General features: G+C 44.5%; 1 protein-coding gene across 4 annotated transcripts in view; it reads left to right on the top strand.

Moving 5' to 3' along the window:
• Positions 1–15311, top strand: part of LOC120918895 (NXPE family member 4-like) — a 114535-nt gene that overhangs the window by 87667 nt on the left and 11557 nt on the right. For all 4 annotated transcript variants that reach the window (XM_040330759.1, XM_040330756.1, XM_040330757.1 and 1 more), the window contains exon 3: positions 2330–3057. In XM_040330759.1, coding sequence (XP_040186693.1) covers positions 2330–3057 — 728 coding nt within the window. The remainder of the gene's footprint in view (positions 1–2329; positions 3058–15311) is intronic.

Below are 15311 nucleotides of genomic sequence, written 5' to 3'. Positions count from 1 at the left end.
TTGCCCCCTGTCAACATCTCACCTCTGCACCCCTCCAATCAAATTTTACACCCCCCAGTCCACAACTCAACTCTGCACCACCATCCACATTATTTATGCCCCCCTTCTACATTTTACTTCTGCCCCCCCCCATCTAAAGCTCACCCCAATTCACAGCTTTTACCTTGGTCACCCCCAACTTTTACCTCTGTACCCCTTTTCCCCCACAGTTCTCACCTGTACACAACCTGCTCCCCCCCTCCACAGCCCTCATTTTGCACAACCTACGTTTTGTCCTCTGCAGTTATCACCTCTGCACATCCCCCCCTTTACCTGTTCTGCTCTCTGCACAATTCCCCCCAGCTCTCCTCTCTTATTAAACCCCCCATCCCCCAGCTTTCCTCTCCCCACAAATCCCTCCCCCCTACTTTCCAGTTCTCTTCTCTGCACAACACCAACCAGCTCTCCCCTCTGCACAATCCACCCAAGTTCTTCTCTCTGCACAGATCCCCCCCCAAGTTCTTCTCTCTGCACAACCCCCCCCCCCCCCAGTTCTCCTCTCTGCACAGATCCTCCCTCCATCACTTTCTCAATTCTCCTATCTGCACAAACTCACTCTCCCCAAAGGTTTCCGCTCCCCTTTTCAATTACAGCTCCCTCACTTCTTTATCAAAGCCAGCACCACAGTCCAGTACAGTCTTATTAGGGAGCTCTGCCTATCAGAACTGTAGCACAAAGCCAAGGAGGTGTTTCAGAGCCATTTACTCCGCTCAGTGCTACAATGTCTACAATAATTAGTGGTGGCATGTTGGTGTAGAAACTGCCCCCCAGATCACCAAAGGTAGCTGCACAGGGACCCGAAGCACTCAACAGGGCTCGAGGGCAGGAGCTCTGGGTGCCCGGGTAGAGAAAGTGAGCTGAGCAGAAAACTTCCTCTACTGGCTTCTGTGTTAAATTAATGGTTAGAGAGGAGAGGTGGAGAATGAAGTTCCAGCACATTTCAGCTAAATAAAGCCCTGGTCCTCAGTCTTCTGGGTGTCATTGGAACCAGAAGACACTGGGTGTTGGATGCCATGGAACCACTACCTGAGAAGGCATACTGCAAACGCAGTGTAATGATACAGAGAGTGTTAGCGACATTGCTATATCAGTGTTGCTCTCTGCATAATTGAGGAACACCCACCACCAGGACAAGATCTAAAGAGGAAGAGAACCCTCTACATCAGTGGTTCTCAACCTTCTAGTGCCGTGACCCCTTGATAAAATTTCCCAAGTTGTGGGGACCCCTAGCAGTAAAATTATTTTTGAAGCATGGGCTGTCAGAACCCAAGGCAAGACAAGCAATTTGCGCCCCTAACCCACGGACATTTAGCGCTCTCTGAGTCCCTTCCACTTGTACAGTATTAAAACCCCTTATGGTACATTTTAGGATGTACCACTCTTTCTCTTTGTTCTCCTTTCTTTCCCTTTTATTCTCTCTATCTCAATTTCTTGTTTTTTCCCCCCCATCCCTCGCTCTAGATGTCTCTTGTTTTTTCTCCTATTCTTTCTCTCCCTTTTTTGTCCCTGCCCCTTTTTCCCTCTTCCATGTGGTCTCTTTTTGTTTTTTTTTTAACAGAAGGATGTATTCTCTATTTTTACTCATTCTCTTACTCCTTGGTGTGGGTGGGGATGGGGGGTGGGATCAGTGGCAGGGCTGGTGGGGGGCTGGTGCAGTGCTGGGGGGAGTTCTGATCAGCCAAATTAGGCACTCTTGATAAAGGTCATCTGAGAACTGTAGTGGGGACTTTTAATAGCAACTATAATCACAGGTAGTGTTACTCACTGTGTCTCCGGCTTCACTGTGTCTCCGACTTTGTGGTGTCCCGCAGCAGTGACACCTATGCCCAAATCAGGAGATAGGGTCTCCTGCAGCCCCTCCCACTTCACATTCCTCACCAGCCAGCTGACACCTAGTCTCTGCCCCCCACCCCCAATGAACTGAATGGGCGGCTGCAAAGAGGCTGAGTGGGCGGCTGTGGAACAGCCCTGCTGGGCAGCCATGAAAGGGCTGGGAGAGCGGTGCGGGATTCAGGAACAGCCCAGGATTTGGTGACCCCTGGCAAATTGTCATTTGACCCCCAAGGGGGTCCCGACCCCCAGGTTGAGAACCACTGCTCTACATGATGTGACCAGCCTAAAGACTGATAATAGGTAAGTATAAAATTGTGTGGGGCAAACTTTATGGGTGTTACTGGGGGGAGAACCTGAAGTTGTTTAATCCCCAATGCCCACCTTATTTCAACATATCATTTTCTCAAACCTTTGATCGCTTTAAATCAGTATTTATAACAATATTTATTTATTCCAGAGCTCAGATGCAGTTCTACATTCCAGCAATCCCACTGTAGACCACAAGGAAACAACTATAACTACAACTATAACAATTGCCAGCTTCCCAATAGAAGAGGATGAATTTAAAGCTTCTCTCATCTTCAAAAACATTGCTGTCTTGATTCCTTCCATCAAGTTCACCCACAAGGACCACACAACCAGTGCTAAGAAGAGCAGAGCCACCATACTGAACCCAAGAAAAAAGTATTGTGTTGGAGAGACAATAATTGTCCAAATTGAGATGTTTGACCATTTGGGTAACAGGAAAACATATGGAGGAGACTTCATAAGAGCTAGGATCTTTTCTCCAGATCTTAAAGCTGCGGCTTCTGGGAGAATTGAAGATTTTAACAATGGAACCTATCATGCCCATTTCACTTTATTTTGGGAAGGAAAGGTTTTCTTCTCGTTGGTCCTCTACCATCCAAGTGAGGCTGTCTCAGCATTGTGGAGAGCGAGGAATCAGGGCTATGGCCTCATTTACTTCATGGGGACTTTTACAAATGGGACTTATGAAGTGAAGTCTGAATGTGGATTCCAATCGAATACAAAGAAGGAAATATGTGAATATAGAAAGGAAGGATACAATGAATTATTTTACTGCGATAAACCAGAATCTTTTGATTGTAGGTCATTAATATACCTTCAGTCTTTCAACAGGGATCTCTCCTTTCTAAGCACACTTGAAAAATCTCTCTTGGACAGGTCAGTACATCCGATAAAAAAATTTCCATCAACAAAAACATATACAAATTGTGCAAGTAATCAATACAATATTTATTTTGTTGGACAGCAGAGAAAACATTAGAATTTTAAAGTGGTTTTAGGCAGAATTGCAGAAAATTTTACACAATTTAAAACATTTACAAATTGACAATATTTTACACAACCTTGGCCAAGAAATTTAAAGCTGAACTATAGGCAAACGATTACATTTACAGATGAAAAACACATATAGGAGTTGTTTTAAAAAACAAATGCACACTCATTTGTCTTAATTTTTTTTAGCTAAATACCTTTTTGTTTAAAATTGTAATGTGTCAGTTGTATAACCACTCTGGTTCCATTGTTCTCCTTTCTGTGTCAGTGTTGAGGGAACGACTGTGACACAGGGACTACATGTCCTAGAGGTCTGCTGCTGTGGGCATGGCCGTTGTGCTATGCTATTTGGTCCAATAATAAAGACCACTGGCTGGGGTGGCTGCATCATTATATCACATCTGTATTACTAAGAAAAACAGGGGGAAGGGTCATAAATTGACAGAAGCCACTGTTAATGCTTAAAGGCTAAGTTCACTTTTTTTTTTTTTTCTAAATTCCAGCTCCCCTATATTCCAATATAGCAATGCTATAATAACAGCTTTTCGTGAATTATACACAGGCTTACCTCACTCTCTTCATAGCTGTTTAAAAACACTTGATTACTTCTGCCTTACTTCCTGGACAGACATTAAGTCATGATTAGGGCTGAGCTTCGAGTTCGAGTCTAACTCATGTTCGACTCGAACATTGCCTGTTCGGCGAACAACGAACAATTTGGGGTGTTCGCGGCAAATTCGAAAAGCCGCGGAACACCCTGTTAAAGTCTATGGGAGAAATCTAAACTGCTAATTTTAAAGGCTAATATGCAAGTTATTGTCCTAAAAAGTGTTTGGGGACCTGGGTCCTGTCCCAGGGGACATGTATCAATGCAATTTTTTTTTTTAAACGGCTGTTTTGCGGGAGCAGTGATTTTAATAATGCTAAAAGTGAAACAACAGAAGTGACATATTCCTTTAAATTTCGTACCTGGGGGGGGGGTGTAAAGTTAGCATGTGAAATAGCGCATGTTTCCCGTACTTAGAACTGTCTCTGCACAAAGTGTCATTTCTGAAAGAAAAAAATACATTTAAAACTGACTTGCGGCTATAATGAATTGTCGGCTCTGGCAATTCAGAGCGAATTCATTCATAAAAAAAAAAAAAGCTTGGGGGGCCCCCCAAATTCAATTATCAGGCCCTTCAGGTCTGGAATGGATATTAAGGGGAACCCCGCCGTCAATTTAAAAAAAAAATTACGTGGGGTTCCCCCCAAATATCCATTCCAGACCCTTTTAGGTCTGGTGTGGATTTTAAGGGGAACTCCACCCCAAATTTAAAAAAAAATGGCGTGGAGTTCCCCCAAAAATCCACACCAGACCCCTTATCCGAGCACGTTAACCTGGCCAGCCACAGAAAAGAGGGGGGGGACAGAGTGAGGCCCCCCCTCTCCTGAATCGTACCAGGCCACATTCCCTCAACATGGGGAGGATGTCCCCATGTTGATGGGGACAAGAGCCTCATCCCCACAACCCTTGCCCGATGGTTGTGGGGGTCTGCGGGCGGGGGGCTTATCAGAATCTGGAAGACCCCTTTAACAAAGGGGACCCCCATATCCTGCCCCCCCTATGTGAATTGGTAATGGGGTACATTATACCCCTACCATTTCACGAAGGAAGTGTAAATAGTTGGAAAAAGCACACACACAGTATAAAAAAGTCCTTTATTAATGTAGCGCTCACCTCCGAAGGAGCCGCTGGTTGATTTTGGGATCGGCCTGTTAAGTTACCCTGGCAGTGTCTAGGGGTGCAATTGTGAGAACAGCGGTAGTTAGCGAAGGTCCAGGCAGCCAATAAAATAGTTTTCAATGCTTTATTGTCCAGGCCAAAGACGGCCAACATCAACATGTATTGGGAAGGTCAAGGTTGATGAAGGAAAGAGAAGAGAACCTTGCGGTATCAGGCCTGGATGTTGAATGGAGCAATCAATACTGCTCTGTATAGTACCAATTTTTGTAACTCGTCGCCACTCTGCTCGGAGTGGGTAAAGTGCCCCCGGACAGACCCCTATAATAGGCCTGGCAGCCAAAGCGTCACTCTGCACTAGCTGGGAGGAACGGGTCTCTCTCACAGACCCGGCTCTAGGGCCCCTGCCACATGCCAGTTTCAATAAAGGACTTAGGTGAATAAAAAGACCGAATCCTCCCAGTTGATTTTTCCTGGGCGAGATCACGTATTATGACGTCCGGCGCGTGAACGGCGATGGGGCGCGCGCGCGCCCCCCCGCCGTTCCCGATGATCAGATTCGATGCAGAACTGATCAATCACCAGGTCCAGGCCAATAAAATCTGGCCTGGACCTGGTGATCGCTCTAACCAATGGTTGTCTTCCCCTGGCAATGTTTTGTAAACATTGGCAGGGGAAGTACTGCTCTCTCCCTCGTGTCGGTCTTTCCGTTCCAGACCGAGAGGGAGAGAGCATCTAACAGTGAGTTGCACAACACTACACTGACACCAGGTCACGTAGGCACACATTTAACCCCCTGATCACCCCCCGATCACCCCCCAAATTAACCCATTCACTGCCTGTCACTGTGTCACCCAGTACAGCAATCAGATTTTTTTTTGATCGCTGTACTAGTGTCATTAGTGACAAAAATAAGTGTTAGGGTAATCAGTCTTAGGCCCTAAATAGTCTAGGGACCCCCCCTAACCCCCCCAATAAAGGTTTAACCCCATCATTACCCCCTGTCACCAGTGATCACAGTATAAGTGTCACCGGTGACGCAGTTTAGCTAGTTAATTTTTTATAGCATCAAGGCACCCGCCATATTTTTTGCAATAAAGTTTTAACCCCCTGATCGCCCGGCGGGTGATCAAAGTTTGGTTTTAGCGCCAGATAGGGTCTGCGTCGCCCCAGGCAGCGGCCAATAGCGCTAACACCCACGCACGCACCATACGCATCCCTTTAGTGGTATAGTATCTGATCGGATCGATACTTGATCTGATCAGATCTATACTAGCGTCCCCTGCAGTTTAGGGTTCCCAAAAACGCATTGTTAGCGGGATCAGCCCTGATACCTGCTAGCACCTGCGTTTAGCCCCTTCGCCCAGCCCAACCCACTGAAATGCAGTATCGATCGATCGATCACTGACACAAAAACACATAACTGCAGCGTTCGCAGAGTCAGGCCTGATCTCTGCGATCGCTAACAGTTTTTTTGGTAGCGCTTGACTCAGTCGCTAACAGGTCAGGTGCTTTTTTGCCTGTGAATCTCACCACTGTACCCCTAAATTTAGAGCCCAAAATGGCAAATCGATGGTACAGTGATGAAGAGGCCTACTTGTTTATGAGCCTGACAGATAGTGATGAGGAGGTCACGCATCTGTCAAATTCTTGCTCAGAATACGATCCTGTAGACGACAGTGGCTCCCTGACAGATAGCTCTGACGACGGAGTGGTCCCTGCTAGGGTCAGGCGTACCAGACCCCGATCTTCTGCTGTCGCTGAGGTGCAAGAACCGCAGGGCTCTCGTATGGAGGAGAGAAGTACTAGCGCCGCTATTCCTTCTGGTGAACTGGCAAGCACCAGCGGCCTAGTACATCCTGGTCATATATCCAGCACTGCAGTAACACTTGGTGACGTGGCGAGTCCCATAAGTGCAGTTCAAGCTGGAGAGGTGGGAAGCACTAGTAGTGTCCCACTGCCACCAAGAAGAAGAAGACGACAAAGACAGGCCCGTCCCCATAGTGCCCTTCCTGCTGCATTCGCCAATCCTGATTGGGTACCCACCATTTCTGCAGCACCCGTACTTCCCCCATTCACTGGCCAACCCGGAATTCAGGTGAATACAGTTGATTTTACGTCACTGGATTTTTATTCGCTGTATTTCACGGAAGATCTCTATAGATCTATTGTGGACCAAAGCAATTTGTACGCTGGTCAATTCTTCGCCGCTAATCCCCAGCTGTCCCTTGCCAGAGATTGGAAGCCAATTACGGTTTCCGAATTTAAGATCTTTCTGGGCCTTTCCCTCATCATGGGCATTACTAAAAAGAGTGAGCTGCGGATGTATTGGTCCATGCACCCAGTTCACCATATGCCCATTTTCTCTGCCTCCATGACCAGGACACGATACGAGCAGATCTTGCGGTTCATGCATTTTAGTGACAATGAACTCTGTCGTCCTCGGGGAGACCCTGGATTCGATCGGCTCTACAAAATTCGGCCCCTCGTAAACCACTTCAACGAACGGTTTGCAGCCTTGTATAATCCCAATCAAGTTGTCTGCGTTGATGAGTCCCTGGTTAAGTTTTCTGGCCGCTTGTCATTCAAACAATTCCTTCCCAGCAAGCGTGCCAGATACGGGGTCAAGTTGTATAAGCTCTGTGACAGGGCAACAGGCTATACATCTAGCTTTATGGTTTACGAGGGAAAAGACAGTCACGTAGAGCCGGAGAATTGCCCTGATTACATAGGGAGCGCTGGTAAGATAGTGTGGGAATTGGTGTCACCCTTATTCGGAAAGGGGTACCACTTGTACGTGGACAATTATTACACAAGCGTGCCACTTTTTAGTCACCTTTTTGATTATGGAATTGGCGCATGTGGCACCGTGCGACCTAATCGCCGGGGCATCCCCCAACGGCTTGTAGAATCCCGTCTTAGTCGGGGGGAGAGAGCCTGCTTACAGTGTAATAATTTGTTAGCAGTGAAGTGGAGGGATTCACGGAATGTTTTCGTTCTGTCCACGCTTCACGCAGACACGGCAGTCCAAATTCCTACGGCGACTGGTGTTGTGGAGAAACCCCTCTGTATCCACGAGTACAACCTTAACATGGGAGGGGTGGACCTCAATGACCAGTTGTTGGCGCCGTACCTAATTGCCCGGAGGTCCAAACGCTGGTACAAAAAAGTGTCAGTTTATTTGTTTCAATTGGCTTTGCTGAACGCTCATGTGCTATACAGAGCTTCAGGACGGACTGGATCCTTCCTAAAATTCCAGGAAGAGATCGTCGAAGCCCTTCTGTTTCCAGATGGTGCTGTGCCCCACCTTCCCAACGCAAATGCAGTGAGCCAGCTGTATGAGAGGCATTTTCCTTTTGTCCTCCCTGGTACTCCTACCCAAAGATCCCGCCAAAAAATATGTCGTGTCTGCAGCAAACTCGGATTTAGGCGTGACACCCGCTTTTATTGTCCCGACTGTCCTGACCAACCTGGTCTCTGCATTGGTGTATGTTTCAAACGCTACCACACACTAATTGAGTTTTAGCGTAGGCCATCACATTTTGAGAGACCATAATCTGCAACGTTCAGTTTACAGTTTTCTTACAGTTTTTATAAAAGTGAAAAAAAGTGGAAAAAAAATTAAAAAAACTCACACAAAAACACAAAAAAAATATAAAATAAAAAATCCAAAAATAGTTGTGGTTGTATTTTTCTCCTCTCTTTATTGTTCTCTTATGTTCACTCTCTACTGTCCACTCACTATTGTTCTATATCTATTCTCTCTATTTTTACAATGTTTTATTGTATTTGCTTTGCAGGTATGGTATGTTATACTGTAATGTTTGTTTTATTGTTAACCATCATTTGTTTAGCAGGTACGCCATTCAGTTGCATCGCGGATTTATTTAGCGTGACAGCAACAGCGTTTGCTCCCACGATTTATAAAGCTGTGACTCCAACGCTGTAGGAGGTGATTTCACCACCATGGTTAAAAAAAAAAGCATATATGCCGAAGCATGGGGGCAGCAGGGGCGGAGGAGCGATTTTGCTCCTAATGCCGCGTACATACGGTCGAAATTCCGACGGAGGCTTGCCCGTGGAAAAGTTCGACCGTGTGTATGCGGCATAACTTTTTATGCGGGAGGATGCCCCCATGCTTCGGCATGTATATTTTTTAGGCACAGGTTGCGTTAAAAAATGTTTTATTTTTTACTGTATTTATTTTTTTGGTATTTGCTTTGCAGGTATGGTATGGTAAGATCTTAATGTTAAAATGTAATGTTACTTTGTTATAATGTTAACCATCATTTGCTTAGCAGGTACGCCATTCAGTTGCAGCACGGATTTATTTAGCGTGACAGCAACAGTGTTTGCTCCCACGATACATAAAGCCACGACTCCAACACTGTGGGAGGTGATTTCACCACCACAGTTAAAAAAAGAGCATATATGCCGAAGCATGGGGGCATTAGGGGCGGAGGAGCGATTTTGCTCCTAATGCCGCGTACATACGGTCGAAATTCCGTCGGAAGCTTGCCCGTGGAAAAGTCCGACCGTGTGTATGCGCCATAACTTTTTATGCCGCGTACATACGTGTGTGAGCGGCATAACTTTTTTGCGGGAGGATGCCCCCATGCTTCGGCATATATAATTGGTGCATGTATGCCCATCATTAGAAGTGGGTGGATGAAGGGAGGTATTCTAATGGTGGGCATGCCCACCGATCAATCTTTTTTTCGTTCAGCCAACAGGCTGCATGAAAAAAAAAAAAAGATTACAATACATGTCCAACAAGAACTATCAACCTATGGTATATTGCTGGACTTTGAATGGTTATACCAGAATGATGCCTGCGGGTTTAGGTATCATCTTGGTATCATTCTTTTTAGGTAGCGGTCGGCTTTCATGTAAAAGCAGTCCTAGCGGCTAATTAGCCTCTAAACTGCTTTTACAAGCAGTGGGAGGGTATGTCCCCTCCCCGGATATAAACTGCGCCATTGGGAAAGTGGGAAAACATTTTATCACACCGATCTTGGTGTGGTCAGATGCTTTAAGGGCAGAGGAGAGATCTAGGGTCTAATAGACCCCAATTTTTTCAAAAAAGAGTACCTGTCACTAACTATTGCTATCATAGGGGATATTTACATGCCCTAAGATGGCAATAAAAATTATAAAAATAATAAAAAAAAGTAAGGAACAGTTTAAAATAAAATTAAAAAAGCAAATTAAATAATAATAATAAAAAAAAAAAAAAAAAAAAAGCACCCCTGTCCCCCCCTGCTCTTGCGCAAAGGCGAACGCAAGCGTCGGTTTGGCGTCATATGTAAACAGCAATTGTACCATGCATGTGAGGTATCACCGCGAAGGTCAGATCGAGGGCAGTAATTTTAGCAGTAGACCTCCTCTGTAAATCTAATGTGGTAACCCGTAGAGGCTTTTAAAGGCTTTTAAAAATGTATGTAGTTTGTCGCCACTGCGCATTTGTGCGCAATTTTAAAGCATGTCGTGTTTGGTATCTATGTACTCGGCCTAAGATCATCTTTTTTATTTCATCAAACATTTGGGCAATATAGTGTGTTTTAGTGCATTAAAATAAAAAAATATGTATTTTTGCCCAAAAAAATGCATTTGAAAAATCGCTGCGCAAATACTGCGTGGTAAAAAAAAATGCAACACCCACCATTTTAATCTGTAGGGCCTTTGCTTTAAAATAATATATAATGTTTGGGGGTTCAACTTAACTTTCTTGCAAAAAAATAATATGTTTTTATGTAAACAAACAGTGTCAGAAAGGGCTTTTTCTTCAAGTGGTTAGAAGAGTGGGTAATGTGTGACATAAGCTTCTAAATGTTGTTCATAAAATGCCAGGACAGTTCAAAACCCCCCCCCCAAATGACCCCATTTTGGAAAGTAGACACCCCAAGCTATTTGCTGAGAGGCATCTCGAGTCCATGGAATATTTTATATTTTGACACAAGTTGTAGGAAAGAGAATTATTATTATTTTATTTTATTTTTTTTGCACAGATGGCACAAAACCCCCCCAAATTACCCCATTTTGGAAAGTAGACACCCCAAGCTATTTGCTGAGAGGTATGTTGAGTATTTTGCAGATCTTGCTTTTTGTCACAAAGATTTGAAAATTGAAAAAAGAAAAAAAAAAAAATATATATATATCTTTCTTCATTTTCAAAAATAAATGAGCGCTGTAAAATACTCACCATGCCTCTCAGCAAATAGCTTGGGGTGTCTACTTTCCAAAATGGGGTCATTTGGGGGGGTTGTGTGCCATCTGGGAATTCCATGGCCTCCGAAACTGTGATAGGCAGCGAGGAGTGAAATCAAAAATTTGCGCCCTTAGAAATCCTGAAGGCGGTGCTTGGTTTTCGGGGCCCCGTACGCGGCTAGGCTCCCGAAAAGTCCCACACATGTGGTATCCCCGTACTCAGGAGAAGCAGCAGAATGTATTTTGGGGTGCAATTCCACATATAACCATGGCATGTGTGAGCAATATATCATTTAGTGACAACTTTGTGCAAATAAAAAAAAAAAAAAAAAAAAGTTTGTCATATTCCAGCAACTGGTGGCAAGATATAAAATATTCCATGAACTCAAAATGCCTCTCAGAAAATAGCTTGGGGTGTCTACTTTCCAAAATGGGGTCATTTGGGGGGGTTGTGTGCCATCTTGGCCTTTTATGGCCTTCAATACTGTGATAGGTAGTGATCGGTAGTGAGGAGTGAAATCAAAAATGTATGCCCTTAGAAATCCTGAAGGCCGTGCTTGGTTTTCGGGGTCCCGTACGCGGCTAGGCTCCCAAAAAGTCCCACACATGTGGTATCCCCGTATTCAGGAGAAGCTGCAGAATGTATTTTGGGGTGTAATTCCACATATGCCCATGGCATGTGTGAGCAATATATCATTTAGTGACAACTTTGTGCAAAAAAAAAAAAAATTGTCATATTCCCGCAACTTGTGGCAAAATATTAAATATTCCATGGACTCAACATGCCTCTCAGCAAATAGCCTGGGGTGTCTACTTTCCAAAATGGGGTCATTTGGGGGGGGTTTGTGCTATTTGGGCATTTTATGGCCTTCAAAACTGTGATAGGTAGTGAGGAGTGAAATAAAAAATTTGCGCCCTTAGAAATCCTGAAGGCGATGCTTGGTTTTCGGGGTCCCGTACGCGGCTAGACTCGCAAAAAGTCCCACACATGTGGTATCTCCGTACTCAGGAGAAGCAGCAGAATGTATTTTGGGGTGCAATTCCACATATAACCATGGCATGTATGAGCAATATATCATTTAGTTACAACTTTTTGTAATTTCTTTTTTCTTTTTTTTTTTTTGTCATTATTCAATCACTTGGTACAAAAAAAAAAAAATATTCAGTGGGCTCAATATGCCCCTCAGCAGATTCCTTGGGGTGTCTACTTTCCAAAATGGGGTCATTTGGGGGGATTTTGTGCTATTTGGGCATTTTATGGCCTTCAAAACTGTCTTAGGTAGTGAGAAGTGAAATCAAAAATTTGCGCCCTTAGAAATCCTGAAGGCGGTGCTTGGTTTTCGGGGCCCCGTACGTGGTTGGGCTCCCAAAAAGTCTCACACATGTGGTATCCCCGTACTCAGGAGAAGCAGGAGAATGTATTTTGGGGTGCAATTCCACATATAACTATGGCATGTTTGAGCAATATATCATTTAGTGACAACTTTTTGTAATTTCTTTTTTTTTTTTTGTCATTATTCAATCACTTGTTACAAAAAAAAAAAATATTCAATGGACTCAACATGCCTTTCAGCAGGTTCCTTGGGGTGTCTACTTTCCAAAATGGGGTCATTTGGGGGGGTTTTGTACTTCCCTGCTATTTTAGCACCTCAAGAATTGAGATAGGCAGTCATAAAATAAAAGCTGTGTAAATTCCAGAAAATGTACCCTAGTTTGTAGATGCTATAACTTTTGCGCAAACCAATAAATATACGCTTATTGGCATTTTTTTTTACTAAAGACATGTGGCTGAATACATTTTGGCCAAAATGTATGACTAAAATTGAGTTTGTTCGATTTTTCTTATAACAAAAAGTAGAAAATATCATTTTTTCTAAAAAATTTCGCTCTTTTTCCGTTTATATCGCAAACATTAAAAATCGCAGAGGCAATCAAATACCATCAAAAGAAAGCTCTATTTGTGGGAAAAAAAGGACGCAAATTTTGTTTGGGTACAACATTGTATGGCCGCGCAATTACCAGTTAAAGCAGCGCAGTGGAAAATTGTAAAAACACCTCTGGTCTTAAGGCTGACAAATGGTCCGGTGGGAAAGTGGTTAACAGGTTAACGTGCTCGGATAAGGGGTCTGGTGTGGATTTTTGGGTGAACTCCACGCCATTTTTTTTTAAATTTGGGGTGGAGTTCCCCTTAAAATCCACACCAAACCTGAAGGGTCTGGAATGGATATTTGGGGGGATCATATTGATTTCATATTGATTTCCTAAAAAAAAAAATCATATTCTAAATACACAGGCTAGGTACAACTAGTGAGATTTGGTCCTGTTTTCTTCACCCTTCTACATAATAACCACAGTGTGGTTACTCGCTTGGCATTTTTGCCATTTAGAGAATGCCTTGCATTTTTTTCAATGAATACAGGGCGTCCGCTGATTGAAAAAGGTGCAGATTGTGATATCAATACCCTGCCTCTCCACCTCATCAAATTAGAGAATGGCCAAGCGGGTGACCCCACTGCGGTTGATATGCAGAAGAGCGGCCCTTATTTGGATTTGACATCTCCTGGGATGCCGGACAGCTGGCAGTTGACATGCATTTGGAGAGTTGTTGCACCTGAGGCCACTGCCGTCTTAGCAACCAATGGTGCTGTGTAGCCTGCACAGTGGAAGCATTCAATTATTGGTAGTAATAATTCTACCAATAAATGAATGGCTTCCTGCTGCAGAGGGAGCCGGATACTCGGTGCTGGTGAACTGGCCAAATCATTTGGCCAGTCAGTTAATGTGGAACATGCAAAATTAGGGTTGAACCCTGCGCTGGGCCACACCTGTATCTTGACCCTTTTAGCAACAGTCTAGTCCAAATATGTGCTATAGTTGTTGATTATATTTGTAAGGAAGCTAGGGGGCACATTCTTGTATTTAAGCATATTTCAGTTTATGAATATTTTTGAGATGACTGGCTCGAAAGTTCAGCTTCTGATTCTGACACAGCATTTTAACAGGACTGATGTCGAGATTTCAAATTGATGATGTAGAATTTCCAACTCCAGCTTGGAATATACTGGTCAGTCAGTGAGCTGTCCTGTGGCAGCACAGCAACCCTATAGCTTTGTACACACGGCCGGTTTTCTCGGCAAGAAAGCTGCTGGGAGAGCTTTTTGCCGTGAAAACCTTGCGTGTGTATGCTTTCTCTGCGAGAAAACTGTTGGGAATCCCGAGAAAAATAGAGAACCTGCTCTCTATTTTCTCGTCGGGATTCTCAGCAGAGTGTTTCCTGCCGAGAAAACCATTCACCCAGATAAACCCGTGCATGCTCAATGAGACTTTGACATATGAATACAAGGGTAATGTAGGGTGTAGCAAGATGGCGGCGACGGCATTGAATGTGACGAGCGCCGGCTCGTCGTATTCGATGACATCACCATGTTCTTTCCATTCAAAACAACGGCCGTTTCTTTTGAATGACCGGCACGGCTTGGCAAGCCAAGTTTGACAGGAATCTCATCAGGAAAACCAACGTTTTTTTCCTAATTGAATTCCCGGCCGTGTGCACAGGGCTTAAGTCACCATACTCCTTCGAGTCTGCTTTTGAGTTCTGATTGAGTTTTGTTGGTGCTCTAAACCAAACTGTTAAACCATCCAATGGCTGGTGTCATAACGGATCATAAGTGCAGCACCATGGTAGTTGAAGATTAACCACTTCCCGACGGCCGTATGACTTTGTACGGCTGCAGGGTGTCTCTTAATCTCTGACTCGCCATCTTTTTATGGCCTCCACTCCTCCTGGCCACTGGGGGGCGCGCGAGCATGCCGGCGACGCGCGCACAGGCCCGCCGCATCACTGAGATGCCGATGCGCGTGCCTGGCGGCCGCGATGTCCGCCAGGCACCCGCGATCGGCGGTTTCAGAGACATGGACGTGGATCTGTGTGTGTAAACATACAGATCCACGTCCTGTCAGGAAGAGAGGAGACCGATCTGTGTCCCTTGTACATAGGGAGACAGATCGGTCACCTCCCCCAGTCAGTCCCCTTCCCCCACAGTTAGTAACACTATGCAGGGTACACATTTAACCCCTCCCTCACCCCCTATAACTTTTGCGCAAACCAGTCGCTTATTGCAATTTTTTTTTTTTTTTTACCAAAAATATGTAGAATACGTATCGGCCTAGACTGAGAATTATTATTTTTTTTTTAAATTGGGCTATTTAT

The sequence above is a fragment of the Rana temporaria genome, chromosome 12 (genome assembly GCF_905171775.1).
Source record: "Rana temporaria chromosome 12, aRanTem1.1, whole genome shotgun sequence".
Classification (NCBI taxonomy): Eukaryota; Metazoa; Chordata; class Amphibia; order Anura; family Ranidae; genus Rana; species Rana temporaria.
This window is presented reverse-complemented; position numbering and strand designations above follow the sequence as displayed.